The sequence below is a fragment of the Mixophyes fleayi genome, chromosome 2 (assembly GCF_038048845.1).
Source record: "Mixophyes fleayi isolate aMixFle1 chromosome 2, aMixFle1.hap1, whole genome shotgun sequence".
Lineage (NCBI taxonomy): Eukaryota > Metazoa > Chordata > Amphibia > Anura > Limnodynastidae > Mixophyes > Mixophyes fleayi.
The window spans coordinates 6,291,302-6,314,755 of NC_134403.1; the positions used below are offsets into that span (position 1 = coordinate 6,291,302).

The following is a 23,454-nucleotide window of genomic DNA, read 5'->3' on the forward strand; positions in this document are numbered from 1 at the left end:
TGGCGAATTCACAAAAGTGTCGGCTTTAACAACATCACTTTCCAAAGGTCACGTTTTACACCCAGATTCACTCTTCTAAAGTCATTACAAGAACGCTGCTATCAAAATGATCTATAAACTTTAAGTGGCTCAAGTCACCTCACATTAAACACCAAAACGTGTGAAGTGTAAACTTAGGTTCACATAATTTAAGAGCATCTCCGCTCAAAAATTATCTTGTTTCATTAAACGCATTATGCTGGGTTCACAAGTTAGTGGAATAACTTCTAATATTAAGATATAAAACTTCTACCTGAAATCGCCTGTCGATATCTCAGAAACACACTGTATCCATCATTGATAGCAGCACATTCTAGTTACTGGTTTTTCCATGTTTTTACCTTCATAGGGCATGAGGCTACTTGTTAGTTGATATTGAAGCAACATAAGTAGATCTGAAGGCTTACACTCCACTGAGCGAAGTAAGAAATACGACTTGAGATCTGCAATAATCTCTATATCTAAGTCACTGTTTATATTTCCCAATTTACAAACGCCGAAAAATAAGCCCAGCACTTGGAATGATAAAAATAATACTCACCTCTAAGAGTATTGTCGTGTACACGACAAATATAGTACGAGCGGTGTCCAAACTACCCAGCGAGGAACGGTGAGAAGCATTGTGCCCGGTATTAATAACACAACAGCCTTCTAGCCATAGACACAGACGTGTTCTAGTTATCTGCAGGACCTACGTACACACGGGGCACACACAGGTCTCAGCAAATAAGAAATTATACAACATTCTCCAACGAAACCCATTTCCTGGGTGCACTAAAGATCTAAATCTTTAAAGTTTAGTGTGAAGCAAAAACCTCTGTCCCCGGTCACATTCCACAGCCTTCCTGTTAGTAAATAACAGAGAGGGGTGAGAGGTGTCAGTAACACAGGGGTGGAGGGTGTTGGGTCCTATCCAGTCCACACTTGTCCCTGCCCCGCACAGACCAGGAAATCTCACATTACAGACGCCACAGGCGGATGTCTAATTACTTATTCTCACTGACCCAGGTGTAACACTGTAACGTTACATATCTTACTGTACCATTAAACAGGACAAACGTTCCATTTATTACACAGTACTAATATGGGGTCTACTAACAAACTGCGACTGCCCAAAAACAGCTGTTTTCTCCGGAAATTTGCTATTAAAGAACTTCACTAAATTTATTATGCGGTTAATCCAGGAGATATCAGAGGTTTCTCCTGCATGAACCTACATTTCGTTTCTTACTGCAGTCCCCATAGAACTCTATAGGGACTGCAATGTTTAGTCATTTATCAGACAATGGTTCTCTGCAAACTAACTCCATCTCAGCGTGGCGGTACATTACATCATCATTTATTTATATAGCACCACTGATTCCGCAGCGCTGTACAGAATTCACTCACATCAGTCCCTGTCCCAACAGAGCTTGCAGTCTAAATTCCCTAATATACACACAGAGAGACACACACAGGGACAATTTGATAGCAGCCAATTAACCTACCAGTACATGCGCCTATCATTATTTATATAGCACCAGCAAATTCCGTAGCGCTTTACAACTAGGGACAAACACAGTAATTAACAATACTGGGTAATACAGAGAGGTGAGAGGGCCCTGCTCACACGCTTACAATCTATGGGACAGTGGGAGTTAGATACATGAGGTTAAGTCTACATACTGCATATTGGTCCAGCCAGACTGCAAAGGTAAAAAGTGATTTGTATGCTATGTGATCCAATCACACATCAATGTTGGTCACAGCGTCAGAGGATTGTTTGCCTCTGTTAGTTGTGTAGAGGGTGGTAATAGGGTAACTTAGGGATATTAAGATGCTGGTAGAGGAACATTATAAGCTTGCCTGAAGAGGTGGGTTTTCAGAGAACGCTTGAAGGTTTGTAGACCAGAGGGGAGTCTTATTGTGTGAGTGAGGGAATTCCACAGAGTGGGTGCAGCCTGAAAAAAGTCCAGTAACCGGGAATGACAACAGGTAGTGAATAGATGAGAGACGTAGATCTTGTGCAGAACGGAGGTGTCTAGTTGGGAGATATTTTGAGACAAGGGAGGAGATGTATGTTGGTGCAGTTTTGTTGCTGGTCTTGTATGTTAGTAGTAGTATTTTATATTGGGGCCCAGTTAAGCTGGAAAGGCTCGGCATGATCCCACGAAGGGTCACATCCTATGTGTATGCGCAGACTTTAGCATGCGCATTTCACATTCTTCATTTGCCGGTAGCGCTAGGTGAACAGTAAAATCATTTCATGTAGGAGGGGGGTCTCCCTGAGCAGCCTGGCATAGCATATAGTAGCAGTACCTGCATTATGTATTGTACGTAAAGGTAAATATTCCTGGACTGTTGCACCATAACGTCATGACATAAACAGTGCAGAGTTATTCATGCAGACAGACACTGGGCTGTTCTCCAACCTCTGAGCGCTGACTGCAGATCATACCCTGAAAATCCTGATTTATCAGCCGTTTGATTTGTGATACAGAAATAATGTTTATTCATGACTTCTAGTGGGATGATTGTACAATATACACATCACACCAGACTCTCTGCAACCTCATGAGCAGAAACATCCTTGTCCACAGAGCTGGCACTTATACAGCAAATCTTGATGAATGCTGGCTGCCGCTCAATTCATATTAACTAGTAAAACCATGAAATGCCAGAAACGGCTGACGGTACTTCCTGAATCTACACAACTATGAGTCTTTGGGGCCTATTTATATGTTATTGCATCAAAACTACCATTTTCGGGGGATAGCCGCACATTTACGTAAAGTTGACATTTATGAATAGGTCATCGCAGCAGATACCGTAGATATTTGCTTTTTTCTTCGAACTAAAAAGCAATCCCCATAGATGTCTATGGGGACAGCTATTTTGCACAATTTAACAAGTTCCGAAAAAAACTTGCGCCCGATAGCCAACGCCAACTGATGCAGACGTCAGCCACTGCAGCCTATGGGGAGAGAATTGCGGTAAAGGGATCTGCGGATCCCTCATCTTACTGCTCTCCCCTCCGGTCACTATCGCTAAGGTGATCACTTCCCGATAGTGACCATAGAGGACATAGGAGAGGGGTCTTCGCAGGAACAGTAGTTTTTTGTGACTACTGTTCCTAGTGAAGATTTTTAGCAAATAGTCACAATATTCCATTCATTGTCTTTGCAATAAGGGTTGAAATGAATCGTGTTGAAATGCGGTTAATAATAAATATACCCCTATACATGTATAACTGGCACACCTGGGCTTCACTAGACATTACACACAAATGAATGTGATGAGTATAATTACTGAAAATCTAAATAAAGAAGTAAAGAAAATAATGGTAAAAAAGAAAGTGCATTAGTTAAATAATAAAGTACTAATTGAAGCAACCTGTGTATCAAGAATTAGAAGATTATTCCTGAGCAGAGAGGAGGAAGCACAAGAAAGGACAGTGATACATCGTCCATCACAGTAAGAGCTGGATCTGATGCTGGAGGAAAGAGGAGGTTAGAGATCTGCAGAGAAAACCCATTATTATTATCATAACATAGACTGAGGCCGGGAGAGGAATTAACATGGGGGGGGGGGGGTTAAATCCTGAACCCTCAGAAACCAGAGTCGTTGTTGATTTGTCAGAATCTTCCTCACCGCACAGAGCTCATATAAAGGGGATTTACAGACAGACTATGACAGAAGAGAGACAGCTCATCAGAGGACCCCTTACAAGCCCGGAGCTCCTGGATCACACACGAGGAACTGGGATTTTACAGGGAGCTCCTGGATCACACACGGGGAACTGGGATTTTACAGGGAGCTCCTGGATCACACACGGGGAACTGGGATCCCACAGGGAGCTCCTGGATCACACAAAGGGTGAAATAAGATCTCACAAGGTGCTACTGGATCACATACACAGAACTGGGATTTCATAAGGAGCTCCTGGATCACACACAGGGAACTGGGATTTCATAGGGATCTCCTGCATCACACACAAGAGACAGTTCATCAGAGGACCCCTTACAAGCCCGGAGCTCCTGGATCACACACGGGGAACAGGGATTTTACAAAGAGCTACTGGATCACACACAGTGAACTGGGATCTCCTAGATCACACACAGAGACCTGGAATCCCACAGGAAGCTCTTGGATCACACATGGGGAACTGGGATCCCACAGGGAGCTCTTGGATCACACACAGGGACCTGGAATCCCACAGGGAGCTACTGGATCACACACAGTGAACTGGGATCCCACAGGGAGCTCCTAGATCACACATGGTGAACTGGGATTTCACAGGGAGCTCCTGCTGGATCACACACGGGGAACTGGGATTTCACAGGGAGCTCCTGCTGGATCACACACAAGGAACTGGGATTTCACAGGGAGCTCCTGCTGGATCACACACAAGGAACTGGGATTTCACAGGGAGCTCCTGCTGGATCACACACAGGGAACTGGGATTTCACAGGGAGCTCCTGCTGGATCACACACAGGGAACTGGGATTTCACAGGGAGCTCTTGGATCACACATGGTGAACTGGGATTTCACAGGGAGGTCTTGGATCACACACGGGGAACAGGGATTTCACAGGGAGCTCCTGGATCAAAACCGGGAACTGGGATTTCACAGGGAGCTCCTGGATCACACACAGGGAACTGGGATTTCACAGAGAGCTCCTGGATCACACACAGGGACTGAGATCCCACAGAGAGCTACTGGATCACACACAGTGAACTGGGATCCCACAGGGAGCTCCTAGATCACACATGGAGACCTGGAATCCCACAGGAAGCTCCTGGATCACACTTGGGGAACTGGGATCCCACAGGGAGCTCTTGGATCACACACGGGGACCCCGAATCCCACAGGAAGCTCCTGGATCACATTCGGGGAACTGGGATCCCACAGGGAGCTACTGGATCACACACAGTGAACTGGGATCCCACAGGGAACTCCTAGATCACACTCAGGGAACTGGGATCCCACAGGGAGCTCTTGGATCACACATGGTGAACTGGGATTTCACAGGGAGCTCTTGGATCACACACGGGGGGGAACAGAGATTTCACAGAGAGCTCCTGGATCACACACAGGGAACTGGGATTTCACAGGGAGCTCCTGGATCACACACTGGGAACTGGGATTTTACAGGGAGCTCCGGGATCACACACAGGGATCTGGGATTTCACAGGGAGCTGCTGGATCACACACAGGGAACTGGGATTTCACAGAGAGCTCCTGGATCACACCCAGGGAACTGGGATTTCACAGAGAACTCCTGGATCACACACAGGGAACTGGGATTTCACAGAGAGCTCCTGGATCACACACAGGGAACTGGGATTTCACAGGGAGCTCCTGGATCACACACAGGGAACTGGGATTTCACAGAGAGCTCCTGGATCACACTTGGGGAACTGGGATCCCACAGGGAGCTCTTGGATCACACACGGGGACCTGGAATCCCACAGGAAGCTCCTGGATCACACTCGGGGAACTGGGATCCCACAGGGACCTACTGGATCACACACAGTGAACTGGGATCCCACAGGGAGCACCTAGATCACACTCTGGGAACTGGGATCCCACAGGGAGCTCTTGGATCACACATGGTGAACTGGGATTTCACAGGCAGCTCTTGGATCACACATGGTGAATTGGGATTTCACAGGGAGCTCTTGGATCACAGACGGGGAACTGGGATCCCACAGGGAGCTCTTGGATCACACACAGGGACCTGGAATCCCACAGGGAGCTACTGGATCACACACAGTGAACTGGGATCCCACAGGGAGCTCCTAGATCACACATGGTGAACTGGGATTTCACAGGGAGCTCCTGGATCACACACGGGGAACTGGGATTTCACAGGGAGCTCCTGCTGGATCACACACAAGGAACTGGGATTTCACAGGGAGCTCCTGCTGGATCACACACAAGGAACTGGGATTTCACAGGGAGCTCCTGCTGGATCACACACAGGGAACTGGGATTTCACAGGGAGCTCCTGCTGGATCACACACAGGGAACTGGGATTTCACAGGGAGCTCTTGGATCACACATGGTGAACTGGGATTTCACAGGGAGGTCTTGGATCACACACGGGGAACAGGGATTTCACAGGGAGCTCCTGGATCAAAACCGGGAACTGGGATTTCACAGGGAGCTCCTGGATCACACACAGGGAACTGGGATTTCACAGAGAGCTCCTGGATCACACACAGGGACTGAGATCCCACAGAGAGCTACTGGATCACACACAGTGAACTGGGATCCCACAGGGAGCTCCTAGATCACACATGGAGACCTGGAATCCCACAGGAAGCTCCTGGATCACACTTGGGGAACTGGGATCCCACAGGGAGCTCTTGGATCACACACGGGGACCCCGAATCCCACAGGAAGCTCCTGGATCACATTCGGGGAACTGGGATCCCACAGGGAGCTACTGGATCACACACAGTGAACTGGGATCCCACAGGGAACTCCTAGATCACACTCAGGGAACTGGGATCCCACAGGGAGCTCTTGGATCACACATGGTGAACTGGGATTTCACAGGGAGCTCTTGGATCACACACGGGGGGGAACAGAGATTTCACAGAGAGCTCCTGGATCACACACAGGGAACTGGGATTTCACAGGGAGCTCCTGGATCACACACTGGGAACTGGGATTTTACAGGGAGCTCCGGGATCACACACAGGGATCTGGGATTTCACAGGGAGCTGCTGGATCACACACAGGGAACTGGGATTTCACAGAGAGCTCCTGGATCACACCCAGGGAACTGGGATTTCACAGAGAACTCCTGGATCACACACAGGGAACTGGGATTTCACAGAGAGCTCCTGGATCACACACAGGGAACTGGGATTTCACAGGGAGCTCCTGGATCACACACAGGGAACTGGGATTTCACAGAGAGCTCCTGGATCACACTTGGGGAACTGGGATCCCACAGGGAGCTCTTGGATCACACACGGGGACCTGGAATCCCACAGGAAGCTCCTGGATCACACTCGGGGAACTGGGATCCCACAGGGACCTACTGGATCACACACAGTGAACTGGGATCCCACAGGGAGCTCCTAGATCACACTCTGGGAACTGGGATCCCACAGGGAGCTCTTGGATCACACATGGTGAACTGGGATTTCACAGGCAGCTCTTGGATCACACATGGTGAATTGGGATTTCACAGGGAGCTCTTGGATCACAGACGGGGAACAGGGATCCCACAGGAAGCTCCTGGGTCACACTCGGGGAACTGGGATCCCACAGGGAGCTACTGGATCACACACAGTAAACTGGGATCCCACAGGGAGCTCCTAGATCACACTCGGGGAACTGGGATCCCACAGGGAGCTCTTGGATCACACACAGGGAACTGGGATTTCACAGGGAGCTCTTGGATCACACACAGGGAACTGGGATTTCACAGGGAGCTCTTGGATCACACACGGGGAACAGGGATTTCACAGGGAGCTCCTGGATCAAAACCGGGAACTGGGATTTCACAGGGAGCTCCTGGATCACACACAGGGAACTGGGATTTCACAGGGAGCTCCTGGATCACACACAGGGAACTGGGATTTCACAGGGAGCTCCTGGATCACACACAGGGACTGAGATCCCACAGAGAGCTACTGGATCACACACAGTGAACTGGGGTCCCACAGGGAGCTCCTAGATCACACATGGAGACCTGGAATCCCACAGGAAGCTCCTGGATCACACTTGGGGAACTGGGATCCCACAGGGAGCTCTTGGATCACACACGGGGACCCCGAATCCCACAGGAAGCTCCTGGATCACACTTGGGGAACTGGGATCCCACAGGGAGCTACTGGATCACACACAGTGAACTGGGATCCCACAGGGAGCTCCTAGATCACACACAGTCAACTTAGATCCCACAGGGAGCTCTTGGATCACACATGGTGAACTGGGATTTCACAGGGAGCTCCTGGATCACACACAGGGAACTGGGATTTCACAGGGAGCTCCTGCTGGATCACACACAGGGAACTGGGATTTCACAGGGAGCTCCTGCTGGATCACACACAGGGAACTGGGATTTCACAGGGAGCTCCTGCTGGATCACACACAGGGAACTGGGATTTCACAGGGAGCTCTTGGATCACACATGGTGAACTGGGATTTCACAGGGAGCTCTTGGATCACACACGGGGAACAGGGATTTCACAGGGAGCTCCTGGATCAAAACCGGGAACTGGGATTTCACAGGGAGCTCCTGGATCACACACAGGGAACTGGGATTTCACAGAGAGCTCCTGGATCACACACAGGGACTGAGATCCCACAGAGAGCTACTGGATCACACACAGTGAACTGGGATCCCACAGGGAGCTCCTAGATCACACATGGAGACCTGGAATCCCACAGGAAGCTCCTGGATCACACTTGGGGAACTGGGATCCCACAGGGAGCTCTTGGATCACACACGGGGGAACAGGGATTTCACAGAGAGCTCCTGGATCACACACAGGGAACTGGGATTTCACAGGGAGCTCCTGGATCACACACTGGGAACTGGGATTTTACAGGGAGCTCCGGGATCACACCCAGGGATCTGGGATTTCACAGGGAGCTGCTGGATCACACACAGGGAACTGGGATTTCACAGAGAGCTCCTGGATCACACCCAGGGAACTGGGATTTCACAGAGAACTCCTGGATCACACACAGGGAACTGGGATTTCACAGAGAGCTCCTGGATCACACACAGGGAACTGGGATTTCACAGAGAGCTCCTGGATCACACACAGTGAACTGGGATCCCACAGGGAGCTCCTAGATCACACACGGAGACCTGGAATCCCACAGGAAGCTCCTGGATCACACTCGGGGAACTGGGATTTCACAGGCAGCTCTTGGATCACACATGGTGAATTGGGATCCCACAGGAAGCTCCTGGATCACACTCGGGGAACTGGGATCCCACAGGGAGCTACTGGATCCCACACAGTGAACTGGGATCCCACAGGGAGCTCCTAGATCACACTCGGGGAACTGGGATCCCACAGGGAGCTCTTGGATCACACATGGTGAACTGGGATTTCACAGGGAGCTCTTGGATCACACATGGTGAACTGGGATCCCACAGGGAGCTCTTGGATCACACACGGGGGAACTGGGATTTTATAGGGAGCTCCTGGATCAAAACCGGGACCCTGGGGGGGGGGGGGCACTGGGGCCCCTACCTACACCACAACTCACAGGAATAAAAATGTAAATTATCAATAAAATTAAAAGTTTATATTTATTGGTACCTGCAACAAAAATCAGTGATTAAACATAAAAAAAATGCTGTACAGCAGTGCCATGATACATGGGCGAATAGATATTTTTCCTATCAGGCCCTGCTTATGGGGCCCCTATGCTCGTGGGGCTCCAAGACAACTGTCCCAGTATGCCCAGGAGGAAAGATGGCCCTGCCCGGGATCTCTGGTAATGACAGGACCACACAGAGTGATGTTCAGGCAACATCATGTAACATTATATATATATATATATACATACATACACACACACAGATAGATAGATAGAGATATATATATATATATATATATATATATATATATATATATATATATATATATATATATCTCTATCACAGGACCAGTATTGATCAGACTCGTCCAGTTCACCAGGGATATAAATATTCCTCCAGCTGCTCCCAGTCATTTCATAGAAGCAGAGTTAAGGTTCTTCACACAAAATACCTTCTGTCCGTCGGGATTACTGAACATTTATGGGAAAATAAAGGTAAAATATACTATATGGTACAAACAACGTTATGATAGAATCCGGCTTTACTTACATTGTCTGGTAATCATTATCCGATCCATTCTCCATCACATCATTATCGATGGGCGAGCTGCTGACGTTCAGCTGTCGGAACCCAATAAGAGCGATTTCATCTATCTGTCCGGGGAACACGATTTACACCAACAACAGACAGAAAACATTATTGGTCAGTTTGTGTCCTGGTGACACAGGAAGCAGAAGATTCTCCACGATTGAACAAGCCCCTTATATACAATAATACTACAATTATTTCAAACATAGCGAGTACAACTTAATAATCTTCATTGGCATGAATTAAAAATATTTTTGAACATTGCAATTTACCGCAGACTTCTGTAAAGGTTAAACCTCTAATCCTTTACCTCTGGCTGCGAGGTAATCTCCCACATGCAAACGGAGTATGTGAGCGGCAGTGTGAGTGAGTGAGTGAGTGAGTGAGTGAGTGAGTGAAGGACGATACGAGCGAACAAGAGAATACAGTATTCAATGTATCATATTAGTGATGTCACGTCTAAGCCTCTCCCCTTGTGTGGCAGTTTCAGGCTGTTTATGTAAATTCAGGAGTGGAGTGAATATTATTATCATTATTATTATTATTATTATTATTATATTTTCTGCTGTAAAGTGAGGTCTTCGTCCATCCGGAGAAAGAGGAAGGCACAAGATAATATAAGTCACACACCGACCCCATTCCTTACTTACATCTTTGTGAAATTCATAGATGTTTCCTGGGATACGATCCATTAATTCTGTCTTCTGAAGGCCTGAGAACATTAATGAAACAAAGTCAGTGTGAGGTGTAAGAGCACAGAGTATAAATCCACCACACTACATCCCATCATCATCATTTATTTATATAGCGCCAACATATTCCGTAGCGCTTTACAATTGGGGACAAACGTAATAAACTAATAAACAAACTGGGTAAAACAGACAAAGAGGTGAGAAGGCTGCTCGCAAGCTTACAATCTATGGGACAATGGGAGATTGACACATGAGGTTAAGTCTACATTTTGCATTTTGGCCCAGCCAGACTGCAAAGGTAAAAGTGACTCATAAGCTAAATGATCCGGTCACACAATAATGTTGGTCAAGGGGTAGTTGTCTTGTGTGAAATTGTGTAACGGGTGGTAATAGGGTGATCTAATGAGATTAAGAGGGTGATTGAGGAATATTATCAGCTTGTCTGAAGAGGTGGGTTTTCAGAGAACGCTTGAAAGTTTGTAGACCAGAGGAGAGTCTTATTGTGTGAGGGAGGGAATCCCAGCATGTAAACCCAACGTGTGAACGTCGGAGGTACAAGGAAACAACAGGTGTCTGATACCATCGATAGTCTGCTAATATAAATGTAAATACCGGATACAAGCCTGAATGGTTTCCCGCAGTAATGGAAATATCTAATACTACTCCAGTGGACGACAACATCTCAATAATCTGTATATTCAGGAGATCACAACATAAGCAGGTTATAAAAATAACAAAGTGAACGATATAAATGGGAAATCAATCACGCGGCCATTGGTTTCATCTTTGGGCAACCATTAACAAGCCAAGGAAAAAACTGCCAGGAATTCTGGGTAATGTGACAATAACACTTAATATTCCACCAGAATATGCAGGAACATTACAATGACTGATCCTCTCTAGGACGGAGAGCATTCTGCTCTATGGGGGATAATTAAGCTTCCGTTACACATCAGAAAATGATTTTTCAATGTATAAAAACTCCTATGATTCCCGTTTTTCCCGGGACAATTACGTTTTTTGAGGGTGAAAATCTCAGAACTTAGACGTTTGTGTCCCAATTCCTAAAAGAGCCATCAATTAATTATAACAGTTTCAGTACATTCGGCACCAATCAGGAAACATGGAGTGACAATTCATGACTGATCCAACTACATGCCAAATGGCTGAAGACAACGGTACTTCAACACACGGCTTAACTCTAAGCTGTTAACCTCTGCTGGTGACCGGACGTGCAACTCTGAGAGCCGAAGGCCTACGTTGTCCTTCCAATTATATGAGATTGTCGAACGCTAGAACGATCTAATGAAAGAAGCCCCATAATAACTCTTCTGAAGACCCTCCTTACCGTCTCGATGCGCTGGCTGGATCAATGTTGGTGGCGGATCTCGGGGAAAGATTCTTGGCAGTGGCTTTGGGGCAGCAAACGATGAGAAGTTCTGCTGATCTTCAGTGAGTCTCGGCTCCTCTGGCACCAGCGGAGGACTGGGAGTGGGAAACACAGAACACAATAAGAACCTGGATCCTGCTACCGTCGGCGTGAGATGAGGTACAAGGACTGGTACTAGGACAATGCACAAATTGTGTTAATATGTTATTACCTAACTGCACCCGAGAACCAGATCAGACCAGACCCTCTGCTTCCAGCTCTCATATAATTTACATACAGTATATCTGTTCATTAAAGGGCAGTATCATCTAAATATTTTATATTTAATTGTGGCATAGTAGCTTCTCTTCATTCCTAATCACATTTGCTGCAAACACTGTATCAGCTGGTCGTGTTAGTCTAAATATCATAATCGTTTATTTATATAGCGCCACTAATTCTGCAGCGCTGTACAGTAAATAGGTCATTCCCAAGGTAATACGGTAACGCAATAACGCGGATTATCCTTCGTAACCCTATGGGGTACGAACGGAAATTCTGGCGCGTAGCCGCGATGTCAGCAGATATATATATTTTCTCTAGAGAGAATATATACTATATATACACACACACACTGTATATACAGATATATACTGTATATCTAGACACACATTCTCTCTCCCTCTTATAATATAATACGGCTCATGTAGTTACATTACCCAACCAATTAGTCATTTGCTTTCCTTATCTAACGTGCACTAGACAGATACAATCTAATTGCTAATTGGTTGTTGTATTTTGTACATTTCTTAGACTGTAAAATAGATTTACGCAGCCTATGACCCTCCATAACAGCAGAAAAAACTCCTATTGGGAGAACCTTAGGTTGCCTTCTCTGCTGTGACAACCTGGATGAATGCAGACTTCTCTCTGTGTCCCTTCTCATCCACGGTCCATGTGACTTATTTGCACATAGTGACTCCATCTGGTGGCCCAGTGGTGACAGTGCAGGAGAGCTATGTGTTAATTTTGGAATTCTACATTAACCAAAATGCAAAATGCAAACATCTTTGTTTAGCTGCATGTGTCAACACTATCCAGAAAACCCACAAAGCTTCTCAGAAATCTCCTTCTTACCAAAGACTGGGCAGACCCCTCACACAACGGCTCACATGCAGAAATGGGAACCAACACTTTATAACACACTTGTACACTGGGAGACAAAGAAAAAGTTGTATTTTCAAATTCCACTAGTCAACTCATATTGACTTCAAGTCACCAGGCTCCCACCCACTTCTTATCAGCTATCTACAATCTCCTGTGGAGCAGCGGCCATCACAACACAGCCAGTGAAAGATAAAGAAGGTGCTTAAAAATAAATTTGGTGGGGGGGTATCACTTGTAAATATAACATATTTGCTAAGTTCACATTTAGTTAGAGTGCTCTCAGATGCATCCTGCTGTACTTCAATTGGCATTGATGGTTTGACATTAACCTGTGGAATTATTACAAACATAAATTGATGATAACTGAGACCTTATAGTTTTCAGTTCAAAACTGGCTTCTACTCCAGCTTTAGTCCTACAAAGATCAACTTAAAATGAATCATCAACCTCATCGCCATCAGCAAGGACAACAATGCTAGATGTACAATTAACATGTTAAGTTATATTTTAGGAGCTACCATATGACAGGTCAGGTCTTGCTTGTTTCTGACAAGGGAATCTAGAATACTTCCATACATTGGATTAAGGCCGACATTCCGAGCTTTGTTCGCTGGTGACCTCATTTGTGTCCAATTTATCTAATTGACAATCACCATATTATCCATGTCACTTTAAAAAAACGTATAAACAAACAAACAATTTTCGGCTAGCAACGGCGAGTATCACACCCCAGTACCACTGCGCATAGTCACTGGCAAGGAATTGGAATTTTAGATGTAATTCATTTTCACCAGTCCTAGCGTTCAACCCAACTGTCTGGATTATAGGTGTTATGTCTATGTGTGTGTATGGGTGAGTATCCACTACCCCCAATCCTGAAACAGGGCGATAGACTGTGCCAGAGGCTACCGAATTTCGCTGCGGTAACACCCTCCAATAACCCTGTGGCTGGGTCACTTATAGATTAATTACTGCATTAAATTATATGAAGTAATAGTGCAGTGTGCTGCTGTATGCCATTGCAATTAGACAGATTTTGATATTGTGTTGTATTTTTGTATTGGAAATGTAGCAATATGCCATGGTGCTAGAAATTTGCTTTTGCAATGTCTGAAGGCAGACTAATCATGCTAATCATGTTATTTCATCTCAGAAGTGACCAACATATCTATTTAGACTGAATGCACAGCAGGAGGTCGTTACCTTTCTTTCCTGTGTAGTTTCTCATCCTGCTTCTTAAAACCGGTCTGAATAATGCTAGGTTACCCCCTGCCAACATGTGTTTCAGAATCTGTATAAAATGAGCCCTGTTTGACCATGTATTGTATTATTCCATCTGTAACTTCTGGAAAATCACTAGTACCTCAAACTAGCGTGTAACTTTCCTCGTCAGGAATATTGAGCAATGAACCATCACTGCTTAAAGATTCTGCCTGATGCCTATTGCCCGCTGTATCCTGTGACCAACAGATTAGAGCTTACACTCTAATCTGTTCCCCAATTGTCCTGTGTTGAACCCGGCGTCCCAGTGTCAACGCTCTGCCCGCTACCCAGCAGTAGTGAACCATAGTAAGCGGTCAGGAGATACCAGCCAGACCACAGCAAAGAGGCGCTGCAGCAGCTATACCAGCTACCTAGAAGTATGTGGTTCTAGGTTCCTGTGAAGGAGCTTAAAGTGAAGGGTTCAACACAGGAAAAGAGCGGATTAGAGTGTAAGCTCTTATGTCTTGGACACAGGATACAGCAAGAAATAAGCGTTAGGCAGAATCTTCAAGCGATAATGTTTACTGCTCAATGGTCCTGACAAGGTCATACAGAAGTACAGACAGTAGACTACCATTAAAATATAAAATACAGCTATGTATATACTATATCTATAACACATGTTAGTAGGGTGTAACCTAGCCCCCAGATCCTAACGGGCACACCAATGTCTGAGATATTATATCAGATGTTTAGCATCAGGATGTAATATATTCTCTAAACTTGGATTTAAAACAATCTAAACTTAACAAAATTCACATCAATCTGTGATTTACCAAATGACATTATACAAATACTCCCAAATCTCTTTAACAGGATAGATAGGTAACCACCCCCTGCTGTGTATTCAGTCTAAAAAGATGTGTTGGTCATTCACCGATGAAAGGCCTAATTAGCATGGGATTTCCTTTCTTCAGAAGTTACAAAAACAAATTTCCTCCAACATAACATATGACCTCAGAAATCAATACATTTCCAATACACAAATCAGTATATTTGCAATGATATACATTGGCGAACTGTGCCACTAATTAAAATAAATGTATACAATATATTATTTCTAGGTGATCCAGCCACAGATACTATAACCTCCTGACCATTTTTACTGATCAGTAGGTTTCTTTTATGATAGAAACACTGGCGATACTTATACTTGTCTAATTTTTGGAACTATCCCAGAGGTGAGGTCCAAGGGGTAGCGGCGGCAGTTCCGAATGATGCGAATCTCGTCATTACGCCCCCCACCCTTGTTTCACAAGAAAGGGACGTGGTATATGGGAGCGTAGCCGTCTGTGCCGGGGGTCCTGGAAGACACCCTGAAATTCTATAGTCCCCCAGAGGAAGATTCTCGATGAAGTTACCCCATGCATGGTAATGAGATTTTTGATGATGATGGGTCCCTGGGCGCATGGACAATGTAGTTATGTATAAAACAATTTATTGTAACATATATTGTATAGGTTATACAGTGCTGTACATAGATACATACATAAAATAGCGACAGTATATGACCTATTTGGTGGTAGATAACTACCAGCCCCTTACATGTAGCATCAATAGGTAACAGCTTGTAAAAGCAATATTAAACAGATACACATATATTGGATGTATAACAGCTGGTGGTATAAAGGGCTTTCCGTGTGTACAACAACACTGAGTAATAGCCAAATCGACAAAGACTAGTATTGGTTACAAATATTGTCCAAATGCGGATTCCATAAGTTCATTCCTCCTGAGTGAGGATATGTAACAGATAGGGTGCAGATACTGAATAATCCCCAAATAGGAATGATTTGGTTCAAAAACAAAGTCCTGGTTTGAGAGTGTTAGTAAGAGCCAGACAGTTCATTCCTCCTGAGTGAGATTATGTAACAGATATAAAGTGCAGACGCTGAAAAATCCCCAAATAGGTTTGATTTAGTTCAAAAACAAAGTCCTGGTTTGAGAGTGTTAGTAAGAGCCAGACAGGTCCATCGGATGAGCCCAGTTATGGAGGCTGGTTTAGAGACTTACCCTTAGTGAGGCAGATCGCGGATCACATAGTTGTGGATAGTCCTAACCCGAACGCGCTCCCTTGTGCTTTGGGCCCGTTGCCGTGGAGATGTTTGTCCCGTCCTGTTGCCTGGCGGAAGTGTCCGTCTCAGATAGTGAGTTATTGCGCATGCGCATGTGCCTGTGATGCCGCCGCTCGTAGCGGTGGGTTTGAATGTAGGTGTTCTCAGCAATACCTACAGAGAGCAGTGCTGTATTGTGTTCTGTGGTTTCAATCCAACGCGTTTCACCTTGGGGCTTCCTCAGGGATTGTGAAAGGGGGCCCATTAGTTAATCTCTTATAGGCACCCTTGTTCCGGGTAGGTTCCTGATAGGTCACATTTGCTGTCATGTGTCCTATTTCTGATGGACAGATGTCTTATCCAATGGGAGTAGTCGTGATGAATAAGTTTGTTTCTCCCTCATTTTTTTATATATCAGCTGTTTATTATTGTTCCTTACACCTTTTGTGTTGCTGCTTATATAGCTAAGTTAGCATTGGTGGACTGGTAGTATACCATAACTGGACATTAACACATAAAGTGTGTCCATGCCGGACTTTATCTTGCAAAGGTTATAGTCTTGTTGGTAGTGTTCTCAGATAGGTTGCAAGACCTGCATTTTCCTTCATCTGATTCCATTATATGGAGTTCAAAGTCTTTTTATAGTAGTGTAATGTCCAATGTTTAATAGACATCCCCTAAAAGCCCTGGAGGGCAATAGTCCTTGTTGCTGGTTACATAGTGGCGAAAAATGCTTACATTTGCAACAGATCCCTGTTGCCATAATATTACATTAGTCACAGGTGTATATATATATATGGTCATAGGGGTCACCCCTACATTCACAACTGGTAGTGATGGTTGAGCTGGTTGTGCAGCAATGTGGTGGCCCCTATTCATAGTGGGTATTGCCAATATATTTGAACAATGGATTTAAACAAGAGGGTTGTGTTAGATATTTGGATATCCCACACTAACCACCGCTTAGGGGTTATGATGATAATTGCGCAGGATTGGGTAATAATTGTTTCCCATATGTGGTTTTGCAGGATTAGGTAGTGTATAATTACCATATGTAGTAGTGACATTGGTTGGCGGGTGGTTACATGAAAACAGGGTTTTTGCAGATTATACAGAGGGATCTCAAAGGAATTGACCTAGTTCGAAGTCAATATTAAGTCCTTCCGGTGCAAGGGTTTTCATAAAGTAGATGTGTTTGGACTCTTCTCTCGATATGGATTTGACATAGTCACCCCCTCTCCAAGGTTTGATGACTTTCTTAATACCCATAAATTGCAATTTTGATGGGTCTTTGGAATGGTGTTTTGCAAAGTGGTCAGAGACACTATGTTTGTCAAAGCCCTTTCTGATGTTTCTATGATGCTCGGAGATCCTGACGTGGAGTTTTCTAATGGTTCTCCCAATGTACTGTAACCCACAGGGGCATTGTAGAAGGTAAATAACCCCTGTGGTGTCACATGTAATTTTCTCCCTTATGGGGTGTGTTTCTCCCGTGGTTGTGGAGGTATACAGGGTAGAAGGTTTAGTGTGTCTACTGGTGCTGACTTTGCACGCTGCACATCTGGTGCAGTGAAAAAAACCTTTTGTGCTTTCTCTAAGCCAAGTCTCCCCAGTATTTGGTTTGTTTGGTGCTATAGTACTATGCACAAGTTGGGTTCTAAGGCAATTTGCTTTTGTGTAGATAAATCTTGGCTTTTTTGGAAGAATTTCTTTGAGCTTTTCATCTCCCAGAAGAACTTTCCAGTGTTTTTGGATAATGTGCTCGACTTTTTTTGAGTCACTGCTGTATTGATTTATGAACGGGACACTGTACTCAGTGGTTGGGGCATTGCTTTTACAAAGGATGCTGGTCCTATCTGTTTCCCTAACAGTTGTTAGGGCCTGTTCAACTATTTCCTGATTATAGTTTCTCTCAAGAAACCTATTCTTAAGTAGTTCAGCTTGGTTATCGAAATCTTCTATTTTGGAACAGTTGCGCCTAATTCTTGTGAATTGGCCTTTAGGTATGTTATGCATCCAATTCTTGTGGTGACTACTTGTTGATGGAATAAATGAGTTGGAGTCTACCTCTTTGAAAAATGTTTTTGTTTCAATTCGATTCTGTTGGATATAAATTTGTAAATCCAGAAAATTGATAGCCTCTGTACTAGTATCTACAGTAAAGTGTAGGTTCAGGTCGTTAGAATTGGTGTGGTTGAGGAAAAGTGTAAGTTGATCTTTAGGTCCTGTCCAGATGAAAAGGACATCATCTATGTATCTATACCACAGATGTAGAAATTGGAGAAACGGATTGTGGGTCCATATGTTGTTGTTTTCCCAGACAGCCACAAACAGGTTCGCGTAACTAGGCGCAAATTTCGCGCCCATTGCTGTCCCGCGAACCTGTTTGTAAAACTGCCCCTCGGACCAAAAATAATTGTGGTTAAGTGTGAAAGATATGGCCTCGACTAGAAATTTCACTTGTTGTACTGGGATGTTTGATTGATGCGTGAGAATATCTAAAACATGTGCACAGCCTGATGCGTGCTCAATGACAGTGTATAGTGAAGTGACGTCACATGTGGCCAATATATACCCTTCCTTCCAAACCGTTTTATTGAGAATTTCTAAAACATGTCCTGTGTCCCTCAAATAGCTTTTTTGTTGGGACACTAGGGGTTGGAGGAAAGAATCTATGTAGCTTGATAGATTGGAGGTTAGTGATCCAATCCCCGAAACGATTGGTCTACCCGGTGGGTTCTGCAAGTTTTTGTGTATTTTCGGTATTTGGTAAATGACTGGGGTCCTTGGAAATTTTACATGAAGGAAGTCAAATTCTTTTCTGTTTAAAATGCCTATTTGAAGAGCTGGTTTAAGAAGTTCCAGCAGTTCGTTCTGGTATTGTACAGTGGGGTCCATCTTAAGGGGTTCGTATGTAGTGGTGTCCCTTAGCTGTCTATTTAGTTCCTCCAGGTATTCTTCTTTATCTTGGATGGTGATCCCCCCCCCTTTGTCTGCTGGTTTGATGATTAGGTCCGGATTATTCTGAAAATCATAAATTGCTTGTTTCTCTTTTTTGGTGAGGTTGGAGTCCCTATTATGTTCCTTCTGAGTATTCTGAAGTTTGTCTAAATCTGTTTCAACCAATTTTTGAAATGCTGTGATAAACGGTCCTTTAAGATGATGTGGGTAAAAAGTAGATGGTGCTTTGAGCTGGGTGTGAACAAATTCCAAATCAGTGGTAGGAACGGGTTCTGAGCTTGTGGTTCTCTCAGTTCCTATAAAGAATTTTTTGAGGGTAAGTTTTCGAATAAACTTATGCAGGTTTATGTATGTATTAAATTTATTGAGGGTTCTATCAGGAGCGAATTTTAGGCCTTTATCCAATAATTTGGTTTGGGCATCAGTCAGAGGTATTCTGCTGAGATTAAAAATTCCTTTGCCAGTTTCTGTTATTTTCTTATTTTTGGTCTTGCCCCTAGTTGTTCTGCCTCCTCGTCTTCCTCTGATGGTTTTGATCTTTTCCTGCTTTTGGTGGTGGATTGTGTTAGTTCGTTTAGATTGGAGCTGGTTGTTGTGCATGGTAATGTGGGATCCGATATGTTCTGAACCCCTTGCGATGGGAGGGCTTGCGCTAGTTCTAAAAAAAGGTTGAGGTTTGTTTCAACCTCAATCTCTGTATGTGAATGTGTAATGGGGGGAAGTTGGTTGAGTTTGTCAAGAAGAATAGATTGGGAGCTTTGGACTTCTTTGTGATAGGAATCTCTACCTTTCCTAAAGCTGTCTAGTACTTTCCCGTTCTGGGATATTGTGCGAGATGGTGGCCTGTTGGGGTATTCCAAATTGTTAGGGTTAAGGGGTTTGTATGTTCTCCTTTGCGTGGCTAAATTTGGAATGTGCTTAATCAATGGTGATCTTGGGGGTCTCAATTTGGTTTTAGAATATCGATGCGAGTGTGATGGGTTTGATGGATTGGAAGGTTTGTCCTGGTTTTTATGTTTGAACCCTTGGGTTTTCTTTGTTGGCAGGTAGGGGTAAGGTGTGTTTTCATAGTCCTTAATGTCCCTCATAAATTTCTTTTCCTTAATTTTAATGGTGTCCTCTTCTATTCCTTTAATTTTATTTACAGTGAGCGTCTCTAAATTTATATAGTCTTCTAGGTGTTGTAATGGTTTTAGCCTATCTTGGATAGTAGCTATCTCTTCTTCTATGTATTTTAGGGATGTCTGCCTATCTGAGATGATGTGTTTCATAAGTGCTACTGAACATGACTCAAGAATGCCATTCCATGTACTGATGAATTTTTCATTGCTATGATTGAATGTAGGTTTTTTGGTGATTCTTAAGCCTCTTGGAACAATTTTATGTTCTACGTATTTGGATAGAGTGGTGATTTCCCACCATTGTTTGACTTCTTGTGTGAGGAGGTGTTCATATCTGAGAAAATATTCACAAAACGTACTTTCCATCAGAAATAGGACACATGACAGCAAATGTGACCTATCAGGAACCTACCCGGAACAAGGGTGCCTATAAGAGATTAACTAATGGGCCCCCTTTCACAATCCCTGAGGAAGCCCCAAGGTGAAACGCGTTGGATTGAAACCACAGAACACAATACAGCACTGCTCTCTGTAGGTATTGCTGAGAACACCTACATTCAAACCCACCGCTACGAGCGGCGGCATCACAGGCACATGCGCATGCGCAATAACTCACTATCTGAGACGGACACTTCCGCCAGGCAACAGGACGGGACAAACATCTCCACGGCAACGGGCCCAAAGCACAAGGGAGCGCGTTCGGGTTAGGACTATCCACAACTATGTGATCCGCGATCTGCCTCACTAAGGGTAAGTCTCTAAACCAGCCTCCATAACTGGGCTCATCCGATGGACCTGTCTGGCTCTTACTAACACTCTCAAACCAGGACTTTGTTTTTGAACTAAATCAAACCTATTTGGGGATTTTTCAGCGTCTGCACTTTATATCTGTTACATAATCTCACTCAGGAGGAATGAACTGTCTGGCTCTTACTAACACTCTCAAACCAGGACTTTGTTTTTGAACCAAATCATTCCTATTTGGGGATTATTCAGTATCTGCACCCTATCTGTTACATATCCTCACTCAGGAGGAATGAACTTATGGAATCCGCATTTGGACAATATTTGTAACCAATACTAGTCTTTGTCGATTTGGCTATTACTCAGTGTTGTTGTACACACGGAAAGCCCTTTATACCACCAGCTGTTATACATCCAATATATGTGTATCTGTTTAATATTGCTTTTACAAGCTGTTACCTATTGATGCTACATGTAAGGGGCTGGTAGTTATCTACCACCAAATAGGTCATATACTGTCGCTATTTTATGTATGTATCTATGTACAGCACTGTATAACCTATACAATATATGTTACAATAAATTGTTTTATACATAACTACATTGTCCATGCGCCCAGGGACCCATCATCATCAAAAATACTGTGTCTAAGGGCTGAGCTACCCTTCATCCTTCCCCCTCCCTTCTCCATTTCCCCCTCCGGTCCCGTATGGCTGCAGTTTACACAGATCTATTTGCATAGGGAGCGCTGAATCAACATCCTTTCTATATATGGTAATGAGATTATTCATTACCATGTGACTGGTGCATTGCGCCAACGTCCTCTGCCAGCTCTAAGGGAGAAGAGCCGCGTGTATGTATTAAACAATTGGTGCATACGCCTCAGTTAGTACATAGAGCCCTAACCTGATCCCTGGCTGTCCGACATGTTGTATTATAGTGAATAGCGTAATAAGAACTCAGACCACTATATCTTCAAACTGATTTGATACAGTTTCAGCGAAATCTTCATCTCAGAAGTAGATGGGTTTCAAATAACTTTAAGCACTAAAACAAAGTTGGGGCAATTAGAAACAAAACATTACTATGGCAGATTATTTTGATTGGTGTTCCCAGTCTGTCTTGGATTAATGCACTTTATACATTGCCCCCCAAACTCAGTATGGTTCCACCAATTAACTTGCTTTTGTACTTTTCAAATTTTACTAACTATAATCAACCAACATTTCAGGAATAAGGGTTACAGGCATCGGCTCACTATGAAGTCATTAAATAAATCAAATAAAGGGCCTTAATAAATGGGCTACAATTTTACAAGATCCGACACGTTTATGGACTCTGTCTGTCCGCACATATACACAGCTCAAGGGGACAATACAAGGGCGCAAAAAAGAAAATTCCCTTTAAATAAGTAGAACAAAGAAAACATTTAAACACACACAGTATAAATGAACATTATATATATTTAGTTATTGTTGGCTGTTTCTCCTCCTCGGTCTGTGGACAGTTCTTAGTCACAACGAAACCTCTTTATCTACTTAGAAGGCAGAAGAACCAGTGACACCTTTGGGTTATAAATAACATAACTAAACATTGAGTGAAGAAGTATCAGAAAAACACAATAATAACTATTAAAGGGAATTGCAGGGTTTAGTTATATTTACTTTGGCATATACTCGATGTTATATAAAGAATACATATTGGAATGAATTTCCATTTTGAATAAACATTTACCCAAAATATTTATTTCCTTTACAACTGAGCCTCTTGGGCCAAACTGGTTCTGGACAAACTCATTCCTGGCGACCGCGGCCACATCTCAAGGTTGGCCCATTCTGCAAGGTGGGAGGAGTCAACCACTCAGGCCAATGAATCTGTAAAACGCATTGGGCGCTCACTGAGGATACGTTCAGTCAATGACCTTCGCCTCTCCTCATCACCTGTCACCCCCCCATACTCCCGCCTTCAGGGTTTTGCCGCCCCTGCTCCCCACATTTGTCATACCCTGCCTCGACCAATCAGACTTGTCTCCAACCTCGAAACTCTGAAGAGCTCCCTGAAAACTCCCCTTTTCCCAATTGCCTACTCCGCTGCATCCTAAGACAATTCCCTCCTCACGCTCCACCTGCCCCTTCCCATCCTAAACCCTTCCCTCCTCTCACTTCACCTCCCTCT

General features: G+C 44.2%; 1 protein-coding gene across 6 annotated transcripts in view; it reads right to left on the bottom strand.

Moving 5' to 3' along the window:
* Nucleotides 1–23,454, bottom strand: part of ARAP1 (ArfGAP with RhoGAP domain, ankyrin repeat and PH domain 1) — a 141,580-nt gene that overhangs the window by 75,609 nt on the left and 42,517 nt on the right. For 5 of the 6 annotated variants that reach the window (XM_075198344.1, XM_075198343.1, XM_075198342.1 and 2 more), the window contains 3 exons: nt 11,949–12,085; nt 10,559–10,620; nt 9,870–9,973 (listed from right to left, as the gene is read on the bottom strand). In XM_075198344.1, coding sequence (XP_075054445.1) covers nt 9,870–9,973; nt 10,559–10,620; nt 11,949–12,085 — 303 coding nt within the window. Of the gene's footprint in view, nt 1–580; nt 876–9,869; nt 9,974–10,558; nt 10,621–11,948; nt 12,086–23,454 lie in introns of those variants that run through there. The other variant, XM_075198347.1, reaches the window with a different exon arrangement.